The 22,071-nt window shown below is 42.1% G+C and overlaps 1 protein-coding gene across 1 annotated transcript in view; it reads left to right on the top strand.

Moving 5' to 3' along the window:
- The window catches only part of SH3KBP1 (SH3-domain kinase binding protein 1), a 104,857-nt gene extending 93,061 nt beyond the window's left edge, over positions 1–11,796 (top strand). The window contains exons 10-13 of the mRNA XM_015417616.1: positions 2,358–2,483; positions 4,927–5,198; positions 6,701–6,764; positions 10,490–11,796. Coding sequence (XP_015273102.1) covers positions 2,358–2,483; positions 4,927–5,198; positions 6,701–6,764; positions 10,490–10,531 — 504 coding nt within the window. The 3' untranslated portion in view covers positions 10,532–11,796. The remainder of the gene's footprint in view (positions 1–2,357; positions 2,484–4,926; positions 5,199–6,700; positions 6,765–10,489) is intronic.
- Positions 11,797–22,071: the final 10,275 nt, after the last annotated feature.

The raw sequence follows: 22,071 nt of genomic DNA, 5'->3' as shown, positions 1-22,071 counted from the left end.
CAGCTCCAACGATCTCCTTCTTCCCCCCCCCCGGCTACGGTGGTCTCTTCCTCTTCTGCCACTGCAGATCTCCTCCTCCCCCTGCTCCTGTGGCGAGGCCTGAGCAGCTTTCAACTGCCAGCCCACCGCAGAGTTCCCTGAGCGTTCCCTGCACATGTGCAGGGAAGGCTCTTTTACTTTTGGGGGGATTTAAATATCCCCCGTATACTTTTTTCAACTTTTTAGATTTTTGTGCACACCTGGGGACTGCCCCAAATGGGCAGGAAAATCTCCCTGCCCCCCAGGTGCCCCCGATGTGCAGATTTAGATATCCGCACGCAGGGGGCACCTTCGCTATTAGATATATAGATGAATGGCAAAACAAATAGGAACAGAGAATTTTTTCTGCTTTATAAAGCTAAAATATGAGATCACTCAGTAAAATTGACAGGAAGTTCAAGACAGACAAAAGAAAATACTTTGCACAACACATACTTACCAAAGCATTTACTATCACAAGTTATATTAATGGCTCCTAGCTTTGCCTTTTTATGAGTTTTGTACACATTCATGAGGGGTGGGTCTAACAACAACTGCTGATAGCTAAAACGAACATTCAGGTGAGGGCTGTTGCCTTCATGCCCTGGTTGTAGGCTTCACAGGGCATCTGGCACCTTCTTCTTGGGGGGGGGGGGCGAAATGCTGGACTAGAAGGATATTGGGTGTGATACAACAAGATGTGGTTGGGGTGCAAAGAGATCAGTAGCTTTGGAAGGAAGGAGAGGGAGGCAGGGAGGGGAGGGAGGAAGGAAGGGTGTAACTAAGGGCTGATGGTGAAGAGAAACAAGTGTGCACTGTGGGATGCAGGGAGTAAAAGGAAGAAAATACGCAGTGGAGGTAAAGAATAATAGTGTTAACAGATTATAGGTTAAAGAAGTGGCAAAACTGTTTCTTACAGTTAAGCAGTGGTGAAGTCTGCTGAGCTAATAAATACAAAAGTGGCCTTCATATTGACCTAAGGTACACAACCAGACTCTGTAGTAATAGCTTCATGCAAATACAAACACATTGCCTCTTCCATTCATTTGTGCATCTGTCAGTTTTTCCCTGTAATTTTCATATCCTTTCATGCTTCTCTGCAATCCAGGATTATTGATTTTGCTTCCTAATCACTGCTTCACAATTAACCCCCTTTGAATACACCTAAAACATGAGGGATGCTGGTAAAATACCTTATGCTGGGGAGTTTGTATGAATGAAGCAACTGCATTGTTCTCTAATCGGATCGTTACCTGGCCAGAGGTTAACTGCAGAGTGACTCCTGCACTACAAGCTATACATCCCCTTTATTTTAATGTTTTTTAAAAAAATAGCATATTATAATAGTGATTGTAATGCAATGCAATATTTTGTTGATCTCTGACGTAACACTGCACCCCAGGAAAATAATTCTGTCAGTTAACTTCATGTTTTAGTGAAGCAAAATGTTAGTTTAAAAAAATCTCAGTTTACTACTCTTAACAATTAAGAATATAATCGACGATGTAATGTAATTTGGAATGATAGATTTAAATGTAATTCTCAATTCTGGGGACAAGAAAAATACTCTATACAGCCAAGATGCTTTAAAGTTTTCCTCCATGCTAGAAAGGAGATATATGGGATCTAATGACTGAATTCTCACAAATTAGGGTACATCAATCTCCAGTTCTGACATATTTATTACCTATGTTGTTCCCCCCCCCAGTTGAACCCAAACAGATGATAACCAGAAACCAAGCTTATAATTCTTTTCAGGGGTCTTTTTGTAGAAAAAGAGCCGCCGGAGCTCATTAGCATAACTCATTAGCATATGCCACACACCCTGACATCACTGGAAGTGTGTCATAAGGCCACACCCCCTGACATCACCGGACGTGTGTCAGAAGGCAACGCCCACCACTCAGGCTCCACCCCAATATCTCCAAGGTATTCCCAACTCAGAGCAGGCATAAGAACATAAGAGAAGCCATGTTGGATCACGCAAGTGGCCCATCCAGTGATCTGTAATTCCATTTCATTATCCAACAAAGTGTGCATGCACACGAAAGCTCACACCCTGAATAAAGCTTTGTTGGTCTTAAAGGTGCCACTGGACTCTAACTTTGTTCTTTTGCTTCAGACCAACATGGTTGCTCAGTTTAAAAACAAACCATCACCGAAACATCTTGCCTATCAATCCTCAGAGTATTCAGTACAATTTAGATGATTCAAGTGCTTGAGGTGTATTGTGATCCAGTGCAAGCTGTTGGTAAATATTGACATTGTGGATTTAGTCACGCATATAAACATGTTCTTTTGCAATATAGTTAGAAAGAAAATATTTTCTTTTTTCCCAGTCTTCACTTTCAAGTCCTGACTTTTTTGATTCACCAAGTCCTGAAGAAGAGAAAGAAGAACACATCTCCCTTCCACCCAAAGTAGCTGAACCACTGAAGAAAGCAAAGACTGTTACAATATCACTAGTAAGTTACCTGGGAAGTTATTACTGTGGTGAGAGCTGATACATATGATCCCTGTGTAGTAGTACTGTAATTGCTCGTAAATGTATGATAACCTGAGCAAACACAGATTTCAGTTCCTATGGTTTTTCTACCTCAAAATTTGGACAAATGATCACCTGGTTTTCCAGACATCAGTCCAAAATGGATGAAAGACAAATCAAGATGACAAACATCTAGCTCACATGCTATTTTCTGTTTGTAGTGACAGATGTATATGAGGCTAAGGCCCCTGAAGTACTCAGTTATGTATCTGGAGCATAGTGACTTGCCCAAAGAATTTTAGAACTAATTAGGGATTTGAATCTTTGTTTCCATTTTAAAACTAAGGCTTGCATCTTGATGAGACAATATCACAGGTGAAATTGAGTCTTAGTCACAGAGTGCAATTTTCCTGCCCCTCCCCCAGCACCCCAAATAGCCCCTGAATTCTAGGAGGAGAGGGAAACACCCCCCCCCAGGACAAAATTTGGGGGTTTGGGTATTTTGGTCTGCCACAGGAGCAGGGAAGCAAGAAAATCCTTGTGGAAACCCTTGTGCCTGTTAGTCTGGGTCCAACCCTAAGTATTCTATCCAGTATGCCTTTCCCATGGTGAGTACAACTCCATGTTGCAGACGAGGTCTGTTTCATTCAAAATGTCTGATTCCAGATGTCCTACTGCTATGCATACACCCAGACCAGTTTGCTTCAGACTTTTACATATATTATATAACTAGTAAGAAGGCTCGTTGCAGCAAGAAATGCAACAAGCTCTAGGCAGAAAGCCTGGGAGAGCATGGTGGGCTGCAGGACTCAGGCGAACCCCCCACCCCTGGTAGCTCTGGCTGAGCGCCATGGCCAGACCACTGACAGATACAGGGCCAGTTCTTTAATAGGGCGAGGATAGGCGTTAGCCGCCCCGGGCCCTCCCTGCCCTTCCCTCACCAGAAGAAGGGCTATCATCATCCTCCAGGGCAAGCAGCGGGTAGAGCAGCGCCCCTCTGCCGCTGCTGCCGGTGTCCTGGTTGCTGCCACTAGGGCTGGGCAGCAAGAGGCGGTTGGTGCAGCGGCGCCTCTGCAGCGGGGAGGCCTTGTGGTGGTGGCGCTGGTGGCAGGGCCTGTTGCGGAGCGGTGGCAGAACTGCCTCGACCACGACAGGGCAGGTGGTGGAGGAGCGCCCTCCTGGCGTAGCAGCAGGTGCCACCCCGCTGCTTCTTCCTCCTCGGCCGCTTGTGAGTTCACCAGCACTTCTGCGCCATCACCCCGCAGCATGGAGTGCTTGTTGAAGTGGACTGGGGGCTCAGCAGCTTGGCCTGGAGAGAAGAGTCAACAGCCTCCTCCTCCATCAGAGCTCTGCATGATGGAGACAGAGGAGCAAAAGAACGGCAGGGCTGGGCTGAGGCGCCACCGCTGCTGTCTCTGGCTCCCTCACAGACGATGATGCGGGCCCATCGGCTGGCCTCCCCCGGGGCTTCTGTACCACCTGGGCCGGCCTCCCCCAGGCCAGCCAGCAACCTCAGAGGGCAGGCAGCGATATGGCTTGGGGCCCCCAGGTCGGGCCAGATGGAGCTCGCCTGGTGCGCTTCCCAGTAAGTTGCCAACTCAGCCAGCCAGCCCTTGGCTTTGGAGTACCCCGCACACAGGCTGCTGCATCACATGTGCGGGGCTTCTCTCTGCCGGGCCAGACACGTGGAGGCCTGCTGTCAGACTGCAGCGGCAGAGGGGGCATTTTCGGGGGGACTCCCTTCATTCCCAGTAAAGGGGTTTCATAAAGGAGCCCATAGTGGTGTACGTTTCTCCGTGGCCAGTTTTTTTAGCTTTTCTGACTATTCGCTGCACTCCCCCCCTTTCTCATCCGCCCACCGGAGCGTCCGTCCAGTCGGCCGGCTCACAACACACTGAGCCCGAGACGCTGGCGGCCACTTCTGTGGGCGGGACTTACGCAACGGAGCCAGCCAATGCAGGCAGTGCCTTCTGAGTGACAGATGAGGCACCCAACTGATTTTGGAGTGCATCAAACATTGCCAGACAAAGATGGAATTATTATATAGGAAGGATAGGTTAGAAACAGCAACTAGGGATTGCTGTATTACATTCTCCTGTTTCTAGCACAGGTATGTATAATGATGCTTTTAGAGCATTTCTGTGTTGGAATGTTTATTGATCCCCTCCCCACTGGCCCAGTTTATACTGACATTTTTTTATGGTCAGCATTAGTAGTTTGGGGAACAATCTGTCTAACAGTATTCCCATGGCAGGCTAATGTCAGCAGAATGTTAGAATCATTTGGGAAAGACATATTTGAGTATTACATAAAATATCCAGGCAGAGCTCTTTCAGCATGGCTACTAGATGGAGAAAAACAGCTATGAAACTGGAGCTTTTCATTATTGATAACCTAATGCTTCTGTATTTTGTTTTTAATAGGTATCTGATAACAAAACTTCACTGCCCACCAAGCCAGGGAGCTTGATAAGTGGAAGCAATGTTCCATCTTCACTATCATCTTCATCTTCATCAGCATTTCACTCAGTTTCAGTAGGAACAGCAGGTCATCGATCAAATTCCCCATCTTTGTTCAGTACTGAAGGAAAGCCAAAGACTGATCAGACCAGCCAAGGTGAAGCTGCTTTGGAAGAGCTGAGAACACAAGTCAAGGAGCTACGAACTATCATTGAAACAATGAAAGATCAGCAGAAGTAAGTGTAATGAATCCCTTTTAGGCAGGGCTTTCTTTCTTTCTTTTCTTTTCTTTTTTGGAAAAAGAGGTGCCGGAACTCTCAAGAGGGAAAGGAAGTTTTTAATCTGTATACTGAAAACTCATGAACTTTTAAGCATTTTTAAAAGAATTTTGTTGGTTCTGGAACTCTGTTCCAGTGCGCTCCCCCAGAAAAAAAGCCCTGCTTTTAGGCATGGTACTGTGTGTGACTGTGTACTACCTCTTCCCATATGTTAACCCATAAAGTCCATGTCTTGTATGATTGTCACTTGCCTTTTTTGGCATGATGTTATGACAAAGTTGATATAGGACAATGGCAGAGCAAAATATAACTGCATTAAACTTGTTGGAGCTCCATTGCCATTGTAATTCCTTTTTTAAAAAATCCACATTATCCATATATTTAACATCTCATGGTTATCTAATCAAACACTTGAAAACCTTAAACATGAAGTGAGGGACAGCGGGTAAGTAAAATGGAAAATAAATGAAGTAAGATGAAATGATGGAGGCACCTTGAGCCAGAGGGCAAAGGCAGGATATAAATACTTCAATAAATAAATTACAACAAAGTTACACTCTTCTGTGGAGCTACGGTGGCACTGAACTGCAGGCTGTGGAAGGTCAGTAGTTCAGCAGTTCGAGACCCGAGTTGCCGCATGACGGAGTGAGCTCCCGTCTCTAGTTCCAGCTCCTGCCAACCTAGTAGTTCGAAAGCAAGAAATTGCAAGTAGATAAATAGGTACCACTTTGGTGGGAAGGTAACAGCGTTCTGTGCGCCTTGGTGTTTAGTCATGCCGGCCACATGACCACGAAAACGTCTTCGGACAGTAAGAATATGAAATAATTTCTCAAGGAGTTGCCAATTTAAACACATAAAATTTGGCATGGTTTTTCAGCTCAGCTGATATTATTCTTAAACGTTGTGCTTTATGCTATTTGTTTTTCAAGTATGTATTTTTATTACTTTTTCTATCTTTGAAAATAGTAGACATTTCCATTTTCCTCAAGAACTGACCTGAGCTTATCACTCAGGCCTGGCCTAGGCAAGATTGGAAAAAAAGGTTTGGAGGAACTCCACAGGATCTTTCTGTGCACTCTCATTTATTTAAGCAGTTTCAATTTCTGCTTGAAATCACATTCTAAAAATATATTATCTGCCCCTGAGCTTTCCTCCTTATTGTAGTCTGTTCCCACCTTCTCCAGATTCAGAATGAACTAACTTCAGATCCTACTTTGATTGGGACCCAACTTACTACAGTTAGTTAAGTGGCCTACATTCAGACAGTCACGTAATGATGTAAGAATTTTGGCTTAAATGTCATGTGTGAATTTTGGCTTGAATGTCATGTTGATACATGAAGATTTCTGACATAACTCACAGAAACTAAACAAATATAGGAGGAACTATTAAGTAATGCTAACTAAAATTGTCTGTGCATACAGCATAGTAATATAATTATATATATTTTGTTTTACTAGAAAAGAAATTAAACAGTTGCTGTCTGAATTAGATGAAGAAAAGAAGATCCGGCTACGATTGCAGGTACTTGTACATTACAGGTACACCTGTGGGCTGAAGCATCTTTTCTAGAGTTAAATTCTTATGGAAGATTAAATATCTATCATAGATTACAAGTCCAAATAAAAGTATTTCAAAGGAAATTTTGGTCCTACAGAGGTTGCATCTATTTTTAACATTGAATATGAAAGAAATCCATCTTAGAACTTAGTGAAACTTACTTAATATATTTTCCTATTCTTAGGATATTTTTAATATAGCCAAGAACTGCAATAAACTTTTTTGAGTATATTGAAAAAAGTAATGGTCTCATATTATTTGCAAAAAGTGACTTAGTGAAGATTCCATTTTTTCTGTTTATTATACTGTTTGAATTAAAACCTACAAAATACATCCTTCACTTACAATTTCTTCAGTCACGTTCATTAAATCCTTATTTTGTAGAATTCCATTGATTCAGTCAGTCTGGATAGCAGAGAGAAGGAAGCAAGAATTTCAAAAGAGCACAGCACTAAAAATTCAGAATCAACAGTTCTCAGATAGTGTCAGAAGTTGGGCTCATGACTCCTCTGTAATGGGTTCTGAGAATCCTTCTTTTAAACATTGCATTAGAACAGAAAGATCTCATCCTCTGAAATTTCCGTGTTATGCTACCTGTGCAGGCACATATGGGTTCTTCCTGTGTACAGGCCTACCACCTTTTCCCAGCATGATTAGGAAGGGGGAGAGCCCCCCTTCCCTCAGTTCTCTTTCTGCTGCTGCTGAGAGAGGCTCCATTTCATGAAACTTCTTTTGTTGAACTGTTCCAGTGTGTGTGTGGGGGGAATCACAGAATCTCAAAATCCCTCACATTGAACTAGTCAATACTTGAAGAAAAACCTTAGAAGAAAAAATCTTGGGAAAATATGGCGCAGAACACTCTTTTCAAGAAATGTACATTCCGCGGGGCAAAAAATTCATCACATCAGGGATCACTCTCTATGTCTACTGTGCCTGGGCAAGGAATATGACATTTCCAAGTGCCCTCTACATTGGCAATTTATGCCAAAGACATAATCGAGCCTAATGCCTAAAGGTAACTTTGTGGGAGACTCTGTGTGTTCTCTGGCACAGCTCCAGAAAATCACTGGAGCACTGTGTTGCTTCATACTCCAGAGAGAAGGAGCCAAGCATCACTGGTTCCGACATCAAATCTGGGCTCTTCAGTTCTATGGCCCAGCCTTCCACTCCAGCATCATCTGGATGATCAGCCTTAGAGCTGCCATCTAAAAAGGCTCAGCACATTCTGAAAAGTTGTCCAAGGCACCCTTAGCTCAGACTTCTTCCCATGTGATTCAGTTCCAGAGTGAATCCATGAAGTGGTGCTGATTCAAAAACCTCTCCTCATTCGGCCTGCACACCCGCAGAACCCACGTGTGACTGACCACTTGATGAACAACAGTTACAACTAAGTGAAACCCTGTCATTTTAAAATCTTGCTTTAAATAAGTAATGTTTTGTTGTGTTATGAACATTATGATTTTTCCGTGCAGAGTCTTGGGCTCATTTTTTTATTATTATTTTTGGAATGGGGGTAGGTTTGGCTTCAGATCCATGCTCATTTGTGGTCTTTTTCAGCATATTTCCATTTCCTGTTCTCTCTGCTGATCTATAAAAACTGGGGAAATAGTTATCTGCCTATTGTTGTGAAAAGACTGTGAAGGTTCATTTATTATAAATGTAAATGTAATGTTCTGCATTTAGGTAGGAAAAATCAAATGCATAATTATAGGATGGGGGGATACTTGTCTTGGCAGTAGTATGTGCGAAAAGGATCTAGGGGGCTTAGTAGACCATACACTGAACATGAGTTAGCACTGTGATGCACTAGCTAAAAAGGCAAATGTAATTTTGGGTTGTATTGACAGAAGTATAGGGTCCAGATCACACGAAGTGATGGTATCGCTTTACTCTGCTCTGGTTAGGCCTCACCTAGAGTATTGTGTTCAGTTCTGGGCACCACAATTTAACAAGGATATAGACATGCTGGAACGTGTCCAGAGGAGGGCAACAGTGATGATGAGGGGTCTGGAGACCAAGTCATATGAGGTTAGGTTGAAGGAGCTGGGTATGTTTAGTCTGGAGAGGAGACCACTGAGAGATGGTATGAGAACTATCTTCGAGTACTTGAAGGGCTGTCATATAGAGGATGGTGTGGAGTTGTTTTCTGTTACCCCAGAAGGCCGGACCAGAACCAGTGGGTTGGAATTAAATCAAAAGAGTTTTCAGCTAAACATTAGGAAGAACATCCTGACACAGTGTTTCCTCAGTGAAACAGGCTTCCTTGGGAGGTGGTGGGCTATCCTTTTTGGGGGGGTTTCAAACAGAGGCTAGATGGACATTTGGCAGCAATGCTGATTTTGTGAACTTAGACAGATCACAAGAAGGGAAGGCAGGAAGGGTTGCATCAGTGCTTAGTTCTTGTGGCCCTTTCTTACATGCCCAGGGAAATGCTGATTGCCACTTTGGGGTCAGTAAGCAATTGTTCTCCAGGCCAATTTGGCCACGGATCCTGGGGGGGGGGGTACCGTCTTCTGGGAATAGAGCAGGGGTCACTGGGGGTGGGGGGAGGTATTTGTGAATTCCCTGGACTAGATGACCCTGGAGATCCTTTCCAACTCTATGATGCTATGATTAAATGTGATGTATAAATAGAAGTCTGTATTGTTATAATTGAGATGCAACTGGCCACAAAGGAAAACTTGCATGGAGATGTGAAAACAGCTGTATTTCATAAGCTGCACCAAGGAAGAAACCCCATAGTCTTCTGTGACTAATGTATGGAGAAACAGAGACAAGTGGACTCCACTATCAAGAGGGTCAGATAAATCTAAGTTTTAGTATCTCCAGATGCTAGCCAGTGGGGCAAAATATTAGCGGATTGGGCAACAGCACTTTAGTGGGCTTTTAGAGAGACATCCCCCAAAGCTGGTTAACACAACTAGGGGAAGAGTTAAGACAGAATCGAAAAGAATCTCGCAGGGGGGGCGGGATCCTCCAAACCATGCATCCCCCCAGGCAACTCAGCTCTCTCAGCCAGTTGCTGTCTTGGAGCAAATGACTGAGAGGACGAGAGAGAGCAAGGAGCCCAGCAAAGGTTGTAAACACTCAATCCAATGTATTTATGCTCCGCTTTAAATCTATGACAAGACTCCCATTAAACAGTGAGCGAATGTGAGTTTTGAGCCATGAATTCTGAAGAAGACATTACCTAACATATTGGAACATATCCAACCACACCATTTGGAATACTGAATGGTACTTCAGTCTTAAGAAGAGGCAGCAGTGACTTCTGCCCATTCTCATCTTCTACTGCAGTCCACCACTCTGCCCCCGATGCCATTCCTGAGGTTCCACTGATCCCCCAGAACAAAACTTCGGGGGGCCTGAAGTAGAAGGGGAGAAGTAGGAGAGCTCGGCTCTGTCTAGTATGTTGATATGGTATCCGTACCATTATCTGTACCTATCATCTAGAACAGCCTAACATGTTTCCTCATAGGGGAATTCCTGTTTTGCAGTGGGGTGATGGCAGTATAGTGCTGCTTGTCTGAATTTTAGATCCCTTTTTAAACATTGAAGTGAAGCTGAAAATGCAACACACTGCTACATCTTTAAAGCATGCGTTAAGTATCAGGTGTTCCAAGTATTTTACAGAGTAGCTGAATTACTGAAAAGCATTTAATTTGGATGTTTTCTCACCCCTTTTACAGATGGAAGTTAATGATATAAAGAAAGCTCTTCAGTCAAAGTGAAAACCTGATTGGCAGAATGTTGTATTATTCATCCTGACACAGACTTGGATTTATGCCCCAGATAAAATAACTTTGTGCCAAATGATTCATTATCTGCCTCTACACATCCCTTTGTTTGAACAACTAGCACAAGAGTTTTGATAGCACAACACAAGTTCCAGTGAAGAGGGGAAATTTCCATGAGATACAGCTGGTTGGTTATGGCACTGGGTTTTGATTGAAATTGTTCTTACTGTGCTGAAATCTTCTCTACTTTAAGTTCACAAACAAACTGAAAACTCAGGCAGTTTAGTTTATAGTGGTACTATTTTAATGATATTTTCCATAAGTAATATGTACTTCAGGTTTATCGGTTTACAAGTTTTATGATTTTGATTTTTTAAATTGTCTTTTGTCACAAATTCTTACAATGTTTGTACTGCATATATCTAGAAATGAATGTTGACATTGGGGTGAGGGGGCATTTTGTTTGTTTTTTGCGTGCTCTCTCTTTCTTTGCTTTACATATGGCAGCCTAATTTTGTGTTGTTATTTTAAATACTATTACATATGCAATCTTATGTCCAAAAATGATCTACAATTGAATCTTAAGTTTGTGTACAAAATAGTGTATTTAAAAAGGAGAAAAAATGAAGAGATATCTGGTCTTAACAATGATTTGTGCCTTCTTTTGCCAAACACTGATTGAAGCTGGTTGTAGGCCAGATTGTAGTAATGTAGCTATCACAATGAGGCCTGACAGTCCACTAGAGGTCACTCTTTCTATATATTAGTTGTTTGTTCAATACGGAGAGACAGATGTTCTTTACTAAGGTGGTGTAATGGCTACATCGGGTTGAAGGAGCTTTATTTCAACAGCTATAGCTTTTTTAATCAACTGATTCACCTCTGCTTGATTTCATTCAAACACGTAAGCACCTGCTTTCATCTTCAGCTTTGCACATCCTGGATGAACGGAATATGCATAATCTAAGAGTAAAAAACGAATAAAATATAAATCAACAAGAGAGAGTTGTATTATTTCACACACAGAATGTTGTGCAATATTAGCTTTCTGTTTAATGTCAATTGCCACATTCTACGGTGAGCTTGCTGATGACTGGAAATGGATGGTTTTATTCTAATAGCATCCTTGCAGCTGGGCTTTCTTGCCTTTAGAATTACATTAAAGAAATGTTTACTTTTGGTATTTGTAGGCAGAGAGGTTTTCATATTTTTATGGTAACAGACTGTGTATGAGAGATTTTGTGTGTCTCTGTGTGTGTGTGTGTACGCATGAGCAATATGAAAGCAGTTCATGACAAAAACTGTAGTTGGGTTTCCTATTTTCATAACAGATTTCATTAGGCCTCCTAGGCCAGTATATGTGATGCTGAACCATCCATTTTCTGCTGTGAAATGTTGACAATACAGTGGTGTTTTTGCACAGCTCTACAGTCTGAGCTATTACGTTTACATTAAATATCACACAGTGGATCTGTTTACCATGCCAAGAGTGGCTGGTTACCATCTCTCTACAAATTTGAGAATTGAAGGTTATTTCCTTTAATTCCATCTCCAGTTGGTTGAAAGAGCTGCAAACTTGATAACAGTAAGATAATTTATAAATACCTGCATAAAAGATAAAACATTAAGTACTTGAAATTGAGTTTTCAATCAGAATCTTTGTGTATATTTCTCACTTGTTAAAATGAAGCTCTACTTAAACATTTGTCACTGTGATACCTCTAAGATTTTAAATCAACATCACTTTTGAGCATGAAAGGTACTTCATGAAATTGACTCCTTAATCTTTGCAACATCTGTGTGAGGTAGATAGATCAGTATTATTTTTTATCTTACAAAAAAATCTTGAATGCCCAATACTAAACTTTACAAATACTTAGGACAGTGTTAATATATGATGATCTGGTTTTGCAATAACAGTATGAAGATTTCGCAGGGAAATATGATGGCTCAAGCATTTAGGATTGGAGCCAAAATGGAGGCTTTGGATGTGTACCTAAGATGCCAAAGGTCAGAGGGTTTTGGCATGTGACCTTGGCTGCTGTAAACTGGCATGCTACTTTGAATAATGTCACTGAAAATAAACTCTTTTAACAAGCACTTGTGTGAATAGCAGGGGTTGCCATGCATTCCAAACGGCAGACATCTTTGCAGAAAGAGAATATGCAAAGTTGTCAATAGAGAGAGCATTTCCAAGCCACTTTCAGAAGACTCTTTTGTATGTTACTGGGGCAGCATAGCTCAAGTAACATCTATAGGGAGAAACTGCATGTCAGGCAAATGTATATGGTCCATGCCAGCATTGGTCTTTTCTGGGAGACACTGTTGCAGATGCAGGAACCAACACATCATCTGCCTGGCTGCTGTGGTCTCTGTATATAGACATGACCTGACGATTTGGAAGTGGTCCCCATGACACAACTGCAGTGCATTAATGGAGCATGAATCTGTGGTTGAAATAGACTCTGGACCAGTGTTTATTACTGAATCTTTCTAATTCTCTTACAGTTTTCTAGCAATAAAGGTTTATAGCTACTAACTTCAGAATTTGGAGAATTCGACAAGTGGACAGGTAGTACGTACATATTGGGAACTTGGAACTGGAGGACAGCATTGTGGATTTCTGATTTCATTCACTGGAAAAACTGAATGAGTATAGTATGAATTCTTAGACAAGGCCTTGAAATGTAAGACATGGTTCTAAAATGTTATTTTAAAAAAACTGATTAGTGTTAATTGACCTGAAATCAGAGTCTCTAATCTTTTCCCTCTTGTTAAGATGGTAAATTGTCATTTTATAAAACTTGTATTGAGGAGTCCAACGTAATGTGATTTGTAATATAAGATTAAATGAGATTTTGTGGAAATATTTTGTTCTCGGTTTCATTGTTCCTATTTTCACAATGGATTACATTTACACAGAGCAGAAAGCGTTTTACAAAGAACTTACATTTTCTACACTGAAAAAAGAATATTAATGTCACACACCTGAAGTTATAACTCGGTTATTTTGGAATATTTTTTTCTAGTCAAAGGAAAAGAGAAACGTTTCATTATAAATTCTCATCTTGAAAGCAATTCAACATTGCTTTGTTTGAGTTGTAGAGTTTAACAGGCATAGAGAAACTACCAATTTGCATTACCTAGGGTTACCAGATGGCCTCTTTTTTAGAGTATATGTCCTCTTTTTTGGTGTCTGTGCTCTTTTTGGCTCTTTAAAAATTGATGAAAATGTCCTCTTTTTGGGTTGGAAGGTTAGGAATATTCCTAGTTAGTAGCAATTATCACAGTTTAAGAAGAGAAGAAGAAGAGATTGGATTTATACCCTGCCCTTCACTACCCAAAGGTGTCTCAGAGCGGCTTACAAACTCCTTTCCCTTCCCCTCCGCTCCCCACCCCACAACAGACACCCTGTGAGGTAGGTGAGGCTGAGAACAGCTCTTATCAGAACTACGGCTTGCCCAAGGCCATCCAGCCAGGTGCAAGTGGAGGAGTGGGGAATCAAACCTGGTTCTCCCAGATTACAGTCCGCGCACTTAACCACTACACCAAACTGGCTCTTAAATAGTAGGGGTATTAAAAAAGGTTTGTCATACTGATCACTCATTTGAAGTAGTCAATCAGGAAATATGTCCTCTTTTTGGTTTTCAGAATACGGTAACCCTACATTACCTGCATTTTATTTTGCATTCAAATCAAGCTGCATCTTCAAACATAAGACGGGGGTCATTGTGAATTGTTTATTTGCCTGTATTATTGAATATTTGTTTTCGTTGTACAGTTTTGCCATTTCTGCTTGTACAATCCAAAGAAAATGTCTGTCATTATACCTTTAGATCTAGCAGGGTTTTATTTCTGTATTCTGTATAGAAAGTCCTCAAAATAAGACCTTGAATTATTGCAGCTCCTTGTATAATTACTGCAGTGTTTTAGGCATTTTCATGCTTGCTAGCCATGGCCACAAGGGTGACCTTGGAAAACGGCATTGCCTTCTGAGGAGGAGAGAGATGAAAAATGTCAGGTAAATAGAGGGCAACAAAATGCTGCCCATTCTTTCCTTCCTAATGATGTTACAGTCTGCATTTACCCCACTCCAGGGAACACTTGTAGGGATCAGCTGCCTGCCCCCATTACAAAGCATCTTAGTCCTTTTTCTAACTTCTCTTTGATAACCTTAGCTATGTTTACAGTTGCCTTTTCTGTCATACAGAAAGAAGAAAATGGTTCTGAACTTTTGATATTGCTCTATACGTCTTGCTCCTCATGCAACATATGCCCAGCACTGTCCTTTTCGATTCCCTCTGTCAGCATAGCTTTGCCAGTGCTGTGGTTATACCAGCCTAGTGTCACACCAGTGATTTAGTTGGTATCCCATATCAGTGCTTTTCTGTAGTGAGCTACGTGTGAGATGTCAGTGCCTTCTGGCATGTATGTTGTGCCTTGTTGCTTGCCCTAGTGCCACTGTTCACCTTGCCTTTTAAATAAAAGTTCCTTCTAGGGGCATTATTCCCCCAATCAGGACAGGGATCTTGGCCATGGATTTGTCCAGGTGAGATTGGATAATATACTTAGGCTGCTCATGTTTCCTTCTCTGTGTCTCTGCCTGTCAAAAGGCTAGTTGTTTGCAGCCCCCATTTATAGTTATCCTGGAAGTCTGGTAAGAGAGTGTTTCTCCATGTCATGCCTGCCCCTGATCCGGCACCTGGGAGCTCTGAAACGGAGGACTCCGTGCCTTTAACATCATCAGAGGCACGAGAGTCCTTGCCAAACCTAAGTGCCGGAGAGGATGAATACCAAACCCCTGGACAGTTGGCACCTGAAGCCGATCAGGCAGTGCCTGGCCCCAGCAGTACGGCACCCGATTCTCCGCCACCTGTCGACCGGCTGAGGAATCAGAGACGCTGGGACTTGGCAACCAGACGCAAGGAGGCACGCTTGCGTGGTCGGAGAACAATGAGCCTGGAGTTCTAGCAGAATCAAGGACTTCGCAAGGCAGTCCTAATGAGTTAACGGCCCAGCACGCTATTTGAACAGGTCACTGACTGATGGCAAATCGTGCTAGCAAACTAGTCCTTCGGACCAGAAGCTTTGCACCTCGGATGCTGTTCCTGAGATCCCATACTGACTGACTTCCCAGTTCCTGAATCCAGTCCACGTTTTGACGACTCTCTGGCTCTTGATCCTCGGCTCTGCACCCAGACATTCGACACTCGCTTCTCTGGACTCTGACCCTTGGTAACGTTCTGACTACGGCTTGGCTTTGTGTATTGGGACGCTGGCTCTGCTTGTTTTTGATCTTTCTGGCTTTGACTCACGGACTGAACTGTAAACTCTCCCTCTCTGCCCGGCCCCCTGGCTCTGTCGCGACACTCCATACAGTTAATGGTGCACTGTTGCCTTTTTCTTTTATTGTTGTGGGGCTGGGTGTGATGACATCACAGAGGAATACAAGCATAATCGTATGTGTATTTGCTCCTTCTCCAGTGGAAAAAGGTATATTGAAATGGGTTACTCCCCCTACTTGCTATGCAGGCAGGACTATGCAAATGTTTTTGCAAATCCCCCCCCCAGGCAATCAATGGTTCCCAAGCCAACCAAGCTAATGAAGGAGAGAAGAATCAGTTCCACCAAGGATACCATCATAGGCAGGCACCTCCAAGCCCTGCTCCAGCCTGGAGACTGTCCCAGTCCTGCTGACTTAATGATCCTAGCACAATTACTAGGACTTGTAGTTTCTAGGATCAACATAGTACCATACACCAGGGAGTATTCCGGCCTGCTGCAGTGTCTACTTTTTCCTTACCAGAAAAGCATCCTGTAGCACAGCCATGATCAAATCCCTTTCCAAAAGAGGGTACATACCACCTTTCTGTGGTGAACACAAAGGGACATCCTCACAAAAGGAACTTCTTTCCCGGGTATCCCCTGGTTGGAAACAACTACAAAGATCAGCCTGTAGGGTTGGAGATTCTATTGTCAGCAACAAATGGCTCAAGGCAACTGGAACAACACTGACACAGCAAAAGATGGTTGGAGTTTAGATCCATACCTGGACTTTTGGCCCCAGATAAAGGGAGCTCATTAGCTACTGTTCTATGATAACATGACAGCCAAGGCCCACATCAATTGTGGAGGAACCAGATTCACTTCCTGAAGAAAAAGTTATTCCTCCAATGGGCAGAAACCTACACAGCCTCCTACAAACCCATCTCCAAGGTACCTGCAATTTAACAGGTGATGGACTAAGCTGCCAAGACATCTACCTGGGCGAGCACACTCTAAACTCCAGAGTTTTTCTGGTCTAGGCACCCCTGGATCTCTGCTTCTCCAGCCAATCAAAAAGTATTTCTTCCTAGGTTCCAGGCCAATGGAGCTGTAGGACAAGACATACCCTCAGCTCAGTGGCCTCAGGAACTGATAAACTCATTGGACCATACACCAGGATTCACAAGGAAGGGGTGGAAGTAATTTTCACCATCCCACCCTCGACGAATGTGATTCTAAGACATCAGTCATATCTCCCTGCAGCTCATGCCATTCTCCTTCAGAGCCCTTTCCTACACGCCAACCCATTGAAAGGCAGGCCCTGGAATGCCATGGTGCCCCTCTGGAGACAAAAGCAATCACGCCAGCATCCCAAAAAACTCTCAAGGGCAAAAAGCATTCAACAGATGGTGCCACAGAAAGTTAGCTCATTAGCTGAAATCTGGGAGGTGCTCCATTTGCTCCTCAAAGTGCTCTCCCAGGGACTTTGCCCCTACACTCTCATATTCTCAGCACAGAGAGCAAAGGGAACCCTTTTGTCATGCGTTCATATAAACTGATTCCTGAGAAGGGTAACTATCCCCAGCCCTACCCTATGGAGTGGCCACCACATCAGTGAGATGAATCTTGGAATGTTGTGCTCTTTCTGTACATGCAAGTTACACTCCTTTCAAAAGAGACTTAGTGATTTTCAGGATAGATTCCTTCTTCATACCAAAGGTAAACTCAACCTTTCATAAAGATCAGGAGATCTATCTACAATTCATCTAACTTCGTCCAGTACACTCCAAGGAAATAGAGTGGCACAAACATAAATAAATGTGAGGAGAGCACAGAGTCCTTCCGAACTGTAAGACTTTCTGTTTGTCTCATTCATTCCAGCTCCCATGGGAACAAAGGTATCCTCATCCACCTTCACTAGATGTATTACCACCCATATGTTAACCTAGAAGTCTAGCAGTTACCAGTTCTCAAAGGGCATCACAGTGTACTCAGCCTCAACTGCCTTTTTCCACCAATGTTCCTGTCTCAAAATCTGCAAAGCAGCACCTGGATATCAGCTTCTATGTTTGTGATGCACTATAAGCTGAACACCTAAAAGTCTTCAGATGCAATCCTTTTATTTTTTGCCCCCCCATAGGGAATTTTTAATTGCATTTTTCTATAAACTACAACTAAAGGGGGGAAGGGAAACTACATCTATGGGAGAAAGGAAAGAAAACCACTAAAAACCCAAGTATAGGAGATCATTACAAAAGCTTGTATCAGTGTTAGTCTAAAATGCTAAGATTACATTGCACATAGTTGATTAAGCTATATTATTTATCTTTAAAACCATTAACTGTTTAAAGAAAATCATAAGAGCATCGTTAAAAACTTCAAGGCACAGATCAGAGTTCTTCAGCCTTCATTTCGTTTTATCTTTTCTAATCCTCAATTAGCATTTTCGTTTGGGGGCTGCCGTCCCCTTTTCTGAAGTAGAGTCCTCGACAGAAGTAGCAGTCCATTTCATCACTAGGTTTGCTGTCTTTTTCGTCCTTGCCATCCTCTCCTGATTCTCCCAGTTGCAGTCTCAGGAACTCACGCGCTTTGGAAACAGAGTCAATTTATTTGGCACCTGAAAAAAGCTTAGGATCAAATTAAAACTTTTACAAGAGAAAAAAGAAAGAGGGGGTCTGGGTGTTCCAAATTGGAAGCTATATTATCAAGCCGCAGCGCTTTGTTGGATTAAAGACTGGATTACTTTAGAAGATTCAAGATGTTTAAAATTGGAAGGCCATGACCTATATATGGGATGGCATGCATACGTTTGGTACGAAAAAGATAAGACCCACTCAAACTTTCAGAATCATATAGTAAGAGGATCATTAATAAAAATATGGAATGTAATTAAACAGAGACAGTATAGAAAAATACCTAGATGGGTCTCACTTTTGGAAGACTTTGTTAAGCCAACACTTATGACAAAACATAATAAAATAACATATGATACATTACTAGATGAGAACAACAAACTCAAATCAGAAAATAATCTTTGTATACAACATAATATACAACTATCTTGGTGGGAAAGTGCACAATTAAAATCCAGATATAAAAAAGACGTGATTCAGGGCTTCGAAGATAATAAAAATGTATTGGATAAGATCTGGCTATCATCTAGTGATAAAATGATTCATAAGTTGTATAATTTATTACTAGAAGAGTATATGGAAGATGAAAGTGTTAAACATGTAATGATTTTGTGGATGAGAGACTTGGGACATACTACTGAATCAGAAAAATGGTCAAAAATATGGAAAACAAGTAAACTAATGAGAGCCATTCCATATTAAGAAAATATCATTAAAATGTTTTACAGATGGTATTGGTTGCCGGAAAAAATAGCAAAGTGTTATGCAAATACATCTAACAAATGCTGGAAATGTAAGACTAATATAGGTTCTTTTTATCATATGTGGTGACGGTGTAAAAAGATTCAAAAATTTTGGGAGAAAATACAAAGAATAATTTGGGAAATTATGGATATTTATTTAGCACTACATCCAGAAATAGAGGAACATTTCTTTTTGAAAAAATGGTCGAGATTATACAACTGGATAAACGATACTAATTAATAAAAGACTCAATGTAAAGTGTTTATTGATTAATAATGTTTTTGCACGTTATGTATAACAAAAATATATAAAAGTTTTTTAAAAAATTCTTTTTTATCATGCAGTTTGAAAATGACGACTTCGGGGGTCAACCATCAGTAGGAAATGCTGTTTGTTTGCAAAAACAGAATGAAGTCTTTATACATCTTCCTCTTCTTCCTTATTTCAAATGGAATGTCTTTTAGAATCCTGATAATGTTGCCTCCAATTTTCAAGCGCATTCCTGTAGTTGCTTTGATCCCTCACATGTCTCTTCGAGAATCTAACCACTATCTCTCCAGGTAGATTATTTTTCTTGATATAAACGGAATAGGCTCTATAAACCACATCCATTTCACTTACAAGATATTCCGATTTTAAATCTGTAACTGGAGCTAGCGCGTCACTCAAAAGTTGCTTTAGATTCTCTTCTTTTGCTTCCGGGACCCCTTGGAACCGGAGGACTAAGTTAGCTTTCTCCATTTGTAGCTGCAAAAGTTGAAGTTCGTATGAAGCTTGCTTCTTTTCCAGCATTTGAACCTTTTTCTTAACCTTTTTAGATCTGGCATCCATTTCCTTCATTTTCTCAGCTGTTTGCTCCATCTTTTTTGTAATTTCAGTCAGTTGGAGCTGCTGAGCTGCAAGATTCTGGTTTAAAGCTATCAGCTGTTGATTGATATTCGTCATCTGGTCCAGAAGAGGGCGCAAAGAGTCCGCTAACAGTTTAGAAAACTCAGTGGTATCTTCTGGTCGCAGGCTCATACTCCCCGGTGGTTTCACTTTTGCTTGTTTGTCTTTCTCTGTTTCTTTTCACGCCATATTTGTGGATTGTTTACTTTTTAAAGTACTTGCTAAAGTCTCTGAAATTCATCCAAACGCTTATTGGCACTCTGATTGATTTCTTAAAACAGATTTTAATGCTTAAACTTCAGCTCCCCCTTGGCAAATCACTGTTATATTTATGTGTATGGGAGGGGACTCTCCCCCTCTTGCTTGCTCGTCCCATCATTCCCAGGGGGGCTTTCTTTTAAATTCCTGGCATTTCACTTTTACTCAACTCACTCAAGGTACGTTTTATACGCCCAATCTCCAACACTTGTCCCAGTTGGCAGTTCTGGTTCCATTACGGATGCTGCAGAGGCAGGACCGTCGGGGCGGGAGAGCGCCTCAATTCTCCAGCAACGTGCTGGCAAAGAGGTCACCCTTCAGAAGCCCCATGGCTTTCGCAAAGGCTCCAGGGGTGGCGGCGAACAATCCCCCCCCCAACCGCTCGCGCGCGGATCGCTTCCCCGGGAGGTCCGGGAGACGCATCCACTAGTGTGGTGCCATAAACCAGAAGTCTTCAGATGCAATCTTTGACAAGAGAGTCTTCCAGCAGGTGGTCCCCCAGTAATTCCTACAACACTTAGTACAATACCTACCCAGGATGACACAGCTTTTCAACATATCATTTCAGGATACCTTCCTCCACTGATGGAGAACAAAACATCTTCTGTTTAATTCTAATTGTGAAATAATGGAGGCTGTTGCAAAATTTTTATATTATGCAATCAGAAGACGAGGCTTGAATAGCCAAGTGTAAGTGACTGATGCATCTTAGTATTTTCCCGTATTCCCATGATGTTTTGTGCTTTCATGCCAATAAAGGTTGTGTGTGTATGTGAGAATAAAACATGGATTTACTGTGAGGGTTTTCTTGTCAGTAGAATTGAAGGTATTCCTTCTCTCCTGCAGGGAGACAGAAACTAATCAACCACTCAAAGGATGATGTTTTCCTCACATATACAAGGAAATTTGCCTCAACTTGAAGCTGGGCAAGTATGAACTGACTGCGACTCAAACCCTAGGGAAATAAATAAGCAATGCAAGAATATTTGCACAGCCCTGCCTGCAGAGCAAGTAGGGGGTATAGCCCTTTCAGGATACTTTCCGTTCCACTGATGAAAGAAACCCTCACGGTAAGTCAAGTGTTTTGTTCCATATGTGGTAAGTATGGGGGTTGTTGTCAGACTGGTGAATATTAGTAATAGTACTATGGATTCTACTGCTGTTGCTATGGTTTCTGCCTTTAAGGGTTTTTTAAACTTTATTATTCTTTTATGCTCTGGAAAAGCATAGGATACCAGCTAGCTACACTGGGGTTACACTGGTGTAAACAACATGAGTGATCAACCTTAGGATTCTGCTGCCTACCTCTTAAAAGACATGAACAACAAGTTCTCATTACATTTTCACTAAAACTTTTTATATGGTGAAGAAAGGAAATCTTTCCTTCAAGGAAATCTGTATTACTGAAACAATTTAGAATTTGCAGCCAGAAAACAGGTGTGCTCATCTCTAGTTCTTAAAGGAGTACATCATCTTGTATAACTTTCCTCTCTAATTGTATGTACCTGTTTTTTCTGCAAAACCCCTTCCTAAAGACTGAGGTTGGAATTGGAATTGGATGTAGAGCCAGGGCTCATTTCCAGCCAGAACTAGCAGGAACACCGTTCCAGCAGTAAGAAGCCCAGGAGCGGCAAGCCCCGCACCCAGCAGCCCTCAGTCGGGCCAGGAGGAGTGGGAAGTAGCACACACGTGCTGCCTCTCTCTGCTTGCCGCCACCAGCCAGAAGGCAAGGTAAGTTGGTGGGGG

The sequence above is a fragment of the Gekko japonicus genome, unplaced genomic scaffold (assembly GCF_001447785.1).
Source record: "Gekko japonicus isolate JY-2015 unplaced genomic scaffold, Gekko_japonicus_V1.1 scaffold18, whole genome shotgun sequence".
Lineage (NCBI taxonomy): Eukaryota > Metazoa > Chordata > Lepidosauria > Squamata > Gekkonidae > Gekko > Gekko japonicus.
Note: the sequence above shows the minus strand (reverse complement) of the source record. Positions and strands in the feature narration are given on the sequence as shown.